This window comes from Adiantum capillus-veneris, chromosome 16 (assembly GCF_014529385.1).
Source record: "Adiantum capillus-veneris isolate H3 chromosome 16, ASM1452938v2, whole genome shotgun sequence".
In the NCBI taxonomy this organism is placed as follows: domain Eukaryota; kingdom Viridiplantae; phylum Streptophyta; class Polypodiopsida; order Polypodiales; family Pteridaceae; genus Adiantum; species Adiantum capillus-veneris.
Genome location: NC_140946.1, coordinates 36,387,455 through 36,392,742, shown reverse-complemented (window position 1 = coordinate 36,392,742; position 5,288 = coordinate 36,387,455). Strand labels below are relative to the sequence as shown.

General features: G+C 42.2%; 1 protein-coding gene across 1 annotated transcript; it reads left to right on the top strand.

Moving 5' to 3' along the window:
- Nucleotides 1-248: 248 nt before the first annotated feature.
- Nucleotides 249-1,292, top strand: LOC147438859 (3-isopropylmalate dehydratase small subunit 1-like). Its single transcript, XM_086484822.1, has one exon. The coding sequence runs from the start codon at nt 340-342 to the stop codon at nt 1,126-1,128; it is 789 nt and encodes a 262-aa protein (XP_086340948.1). The 5' UTR covers nt 249-339; the 3' UTR covers nt 1,129-1,292.
- Nucleotides 1,293-5,288: the final 3,996 nt, after the last annotated feature.

Genomic DNA, 5,288 nt, shown 5'->3' with positions numbered 1-5,288 from the left:
TGAGTGGTTTAGGACTATTGATGTTGCAATGGCTAATGGCTGGTCACTGGTAAAGTAGAGGTCTCTCAATATATATCACAGGGTGGCTCCCCTGTCAAACAATGTACCTATGATTACTGAGGAGACGTCATGGCTCTGCTCGAGCATGACTTATGTTTGTGATTGTTTTGGTTTTACTATTATAATTCACTCGTTCTGCACCCAAAAATATATATATATATATATAAAAGATCTTCCTCTGTTCAAAGTTCAAACCCTGAACTTTGAATCTTTAGAACCTTGGAAGCCAAGTTTTGTTTTCTGTGTAGTTGCTGTGCCCCCGTCGCGAACTGTGTAGCTATGGCGTTTACAGCTGCTTCTCAGGCCATGCAAGCGAGAATGACGGAGTGTTTTTCCTACTTCCAAGCTTCTCATGGGGAGATGCACTCTTCTCCCATGTACCCTAGCCCTCCCCTTCGCATTCAGCATCAATGGAGCTCGAAGGCGGCCCTTTTCTGCTCTCAGAGATCTCTCAAAGCAACCCTAATATCATACAAATGCAGCAGGCATTCATGCTCCCCCATAGCTATGGCGCCCTCAGGTAAGGTGTTTCATGGCGAGTGCTTTGTTGTTCAAGATAATATAGATACAGATCAGATCATTCCAGCAGAACATTTAACCCTTGTACCTTCGAAGCCTGATGAGTATGAGAAGCTGGGCAGCTTGGCCCTCTGCGGTCTGCCATCTCCATATCCACGCTTTGTGGCAGAGGGAGAGATGAAGACCAAGTACCCCATCATTGTAGCTGGTCCCAATTTTGGATGTGGATCGTCACGGGAGCACGCACCCGTTGCCCTTGGAGCATCTGGAGTAAGGGCCGTTGTGGCAGAGTCATATGCACGCATTTTCTTCCGCAATTCAGTTGCAACTGGTGAGCTTTACCCTGTTGAGTCTGAAGCTCCTCTCTCCAAAGAATGCAAGACTGGAGACATTGTTACCCTTGACCTCGACCGCAGTGTCTTTATCAACCACACTCAGAACAAGCATTACACAATGAAGGCTTTAGGTGATGCTGGTCCTGTCATTGATGCAGGTGGGTTGTTTGCCTTTGCGCGCAAAACGGGTATGATTGCATCTACGAATGCTTAGCTATGCCTTCTGATTGATATACTTGGAGGCACCCTATCTTTTGTAGACGGTAGTGTAAGTGATGAGGCCTCTTGGAGCGGCATTTGTACTCTACAAAAATTCACTCAATTTGTACTGACTTGTGCCTTGAATAATTTTAAAGATCTTGTGTGAATTTTTGCTCATTCACATAGTTTGTCCTATGCCATCGACGTTGTAACATGCGTCACGAGCATTTTTTGGCATTTTGATGAGAGTTTTCTATGGCTTTGATGAAAATAGAGGTGTTGATCAAAGTGCAGTAGTGCAGGCTGCTTCTTTTTGACATCCTCAGAGGCATGCCAATGCAAGGATTGTGGATTTGGTGGGACACAATTGCTGCCCTGATCTTATTAAAATATTTAGTGATTGCTTTTTCTGATTTTCCAGCTCATATTTTGATAACTAGAATGTTGGCAATGTCTTTGTCCAACCTGGATATATTGTCTTTGATAATGCAGATGTATGTGTTGCATAAGATGCCCTTATCATTGTAAGCTGGGTTCAGACAGGACTGGCAGGGAGAAGTGAAGGGACCTCCTGTCTGCGTGGTTTGCAGGGATTTGACAGATGATGAGCGCTTGCTTCCAGACTACCTCCCCCCCCCCCCCCCCCCTCTTTTGCGGGTAATGAACTTTACCGTCTCTGCTTTGCAGCGCAAAGAGCAGTCCTCCAATCAGGAGCCACTGCATTCGAAGCCTGTTGGTCGAGTCAACCCCCTGCAGTGTATTGCTGCCACTCTTTATGAACAGTGGGTCATGGCTGTTATTTGAGGTGAGCTCGTTGCTACCCGGCTCGTCTGAATCCAGCCTTAGTTTAATGAGCTGCAGTGCTGGGGGTGGTCGGCGATCTTTGGTTGACAGCTTGGGCCCTACATGAGCGAGCATATATAAGCTGAGTATCTGACAAACAATGCCTAACATGGATGGAAAAAGCAAAGCTAGCCCTAGTTGATACATGAATAATCGAAGGGATGTCTCTTAAATCAGTAGACATGGGGATTTGAATCTCGGTTCTTTTCTTCCTTGAATAGAGTCTTGTTTGAAATCTACCAAGAAGGTGGTTATCATGTTTTTCTAGTAGATGAAAGTGTGTAAGCTTTGAGGTCTTGAGTAGGCTTTCACAGAGTTCAGGTGATCCTTAAGTTTGTTCGCTGTGCAGAGCTCTTCTTTTTGTTTTATGAACCATTTGAGGGCCGGGAAGGGAGTAGGGATAAACCATATATCATTTATTTACAACTGCACATAGCTCTACACTACACCCACGAGGGACAACCATGAGAAAAACCTTCTCCATGGGGAAGGAAGAAACGCCCAAGAGAAGGTAAACAATGAAACTCGAACCCTCTATAGCAAGAAAAGTGTGTCGTCCTCTCATTGCAATGTGCACACTCCAACAGAATCAAAACACTATAAAGCAATGGAACAAGGCAAACTCAAAAGTCAGAACAGTAACTTCAAACTCGATGGAACTCGGCTAACTCATGGGACCAGTACAGACTGGCTGGTAGAACACTCAGCTCCAAGCCCAGGAGACGCAATACAATGGGGGTGTTGTGAGCCAACTGTGGAGGGAGAGTGCAGACGTGCGGTGCTAGACTGAACACGAGACTAGACTCCTAAGATGTCTACAATCCATACGACCCAGTTGAGCATATATAGAACCATAAAGAGCAGCCAGCGGCTAACACAAATATCCTTGATAGTCCAACTACATCTATCTCCGATTTGTGGTAGAGGTGTGAACTAGTCAGAGTGTCCACTAGATCACCACTCCTTGTGTTGGCCATGTGTCATTGCCAAGGCGAGAGTCCACCCAGTGTGGACCTAGGACCAATTGTAATTGTCTGTACATCAATGAGGTCCAGAATGGATCTAGATGTGGTTACTAAATACGTTGCTCATGCTTTCAATGGCAGCCCAAAATCCTTTCCTTAATAGCAACAGGGCCACACCCTCAACCTTGGGAGATATGCTTCTTGGGTTGAGTTTTTTTTTCCGTAGATAATCATATCCGATTGACCTACATCAATGGACAAGCTCTTCGATGGCTCTTTCAAGTTTTTACAAGAAATTTGTAATGTCTTTCTTCAAAGTTGGGCCATTCACATGGATGGTGATGGCTGCTAGCACATGGTTTTTCTAAAGGTGAGTGTCCATGCATGTGAATTTGGCACCTCCAAAGATGACAAGGCAAGCCCGTGAACTCTCAAAATATGAGACAAGGTTTGAGCAAGGCTACCTTACATGCATAGCTTTCCTAGAATATGGTTTGTGCCTAGACCATTGCTTTTCTTGGTATTGGCCCTCCCGCGAAACACCTTTTCCTCAAAAAACAAAAAAAAAAGCTATGTTGCGGTCCACTTAACACTCGTTTCGTAATCCAACACCCAAGTGTCATGCTTTTTCACCAAGTTGTGTAATTATTTAGAATTTAGATTTCTAAGCCATCTTTATAGTCAATAATAAAGTGAAAATTATGTGCAAATTTTGAAAATTAGTGTTATTTCGTGATTTTGGTTTATTTTTATTTTTTTTGCAAATAATTAGTGTTGTTTTGTCGAAATTCTTATAAAATGCGTACACTTCTGAAATTTTGACACTGAGGATAACTTGCATAAAGAGCAAATCCTCTTATCTGAAGTACTAAGTTGGTAGAGTGCGTACATACTTAGCATAAAAAAATGTGAAGCTACATGAAAGACATATTTTACTTTGCCATAATCGTGTCTTTAAATGTGAAGAGCGCGTGCGAAGGCGTGTGTGTGTGCAACAATGGAGAAGAGAGAAGAAGAGATGAGACACAGGTTTGGGTGGACTCCAAACACAATAGTGTTAGGGTTATGAGTCCTTATTCTTTTATGTAGAATGAATGGTCAGTGTTAGTTCACGGTAGTCTCCGGCCGTCCAACACTTAGGCGCGGCACATTTTGCTTTACCACCCTAACAAAATGTTGCATAGCGGATATACACAACTTCACATATTTAATTGTATCAAAGAATTTACATAAAACTTGCAAAAATGTGAGCACATGCATTAATAATTAGGTTTGATTATTGCATGCAATCTATTCATTTTTTTCTAAGAGTAAGGGATGCGTTTTAAAGAAACCTCTAGTGTTGTTTTGCACAGATACTTTCATGACTGTAGTTTCATTTGTGTTTAAAAGTGAGAGATTATAAGTTTTTTGGATACTTTAGCTACCATAATGTAAGCTTGCAAAAAGATGTTATGTGATATTTTCTAGATCTCTATTTAAAATTGACAGAAAACCAAACTAATGTTGATAGATTTTTTGAGTTGCTACATTTTCATAAATAATGAATTCTAAAAGGAATGATTGGAAGGCATGCTGCGAGCAAAGCAATGCAATGTGTTTCAATTGATCAGCATGAGGTATGGTAAACGCGAGCGACGGAGATTATATCTCTAACGCGAGCGACGGAGATTATATCTCTAAAGGAAGAATCGACTATTGTTTGAAGTCTGGGATGGATGGTGGCACTATGAATCATAATAAGAGCACAGCTTTCAAGAGGAGTTGGCCTAGCGGTAAAAAACGAAGGGCTTTAAGCGCACCCGCTATGGCTCAACCATTGCGACATGCGGCCTCCTATTGCGCTGTTTTTTTGGGGGGGGAAAAAAAGCACTGCTAACTTTGTCCGACATGCTCATACCATCCACTGATTTTTTATATTTTTTATTAAACATATATAACTAGATGAATCCAAGATAAGCCCAGATTCACCCTTGAAGGAAAGTGCAAGGTATAGACCCATGGTAGTCACCCACAAGACAATATAACCATCAGCTCCATCATGCATAGTATTGACTAAATACCACGACATCTCCACTATCGTCGTCAGTGCCCAATAGTGGGTGTAGAACTAGGTACTAACATATGCTCCCCAACACAACACACACCACACGCACACACACGTCAGCATACATCAATGCAGACATTAAATGACCACTTTAGTCAGCGATAGAAAAGCCTCGTTTTGTCATTTACTACGCTCAACTATTTCCAATGCTGCAATATTAAATGCACCTTTAAACAAAAAATTGAAACTGACCTTAACACTCAACATTTGCTTTTAGACATAATTGTTACACACATGCAGTTAGCTATATCTTGGATG

Bases quoted from the DNA above. Each gene is read 5' to 3' on its own strand.
- LOC147438859 (XM_086484822.1), top strand. From the start codon at position 340: ATGGCGTTTACAGCTGCTTCTCAGGCCATGCAAGCGAGAATGACGGAG.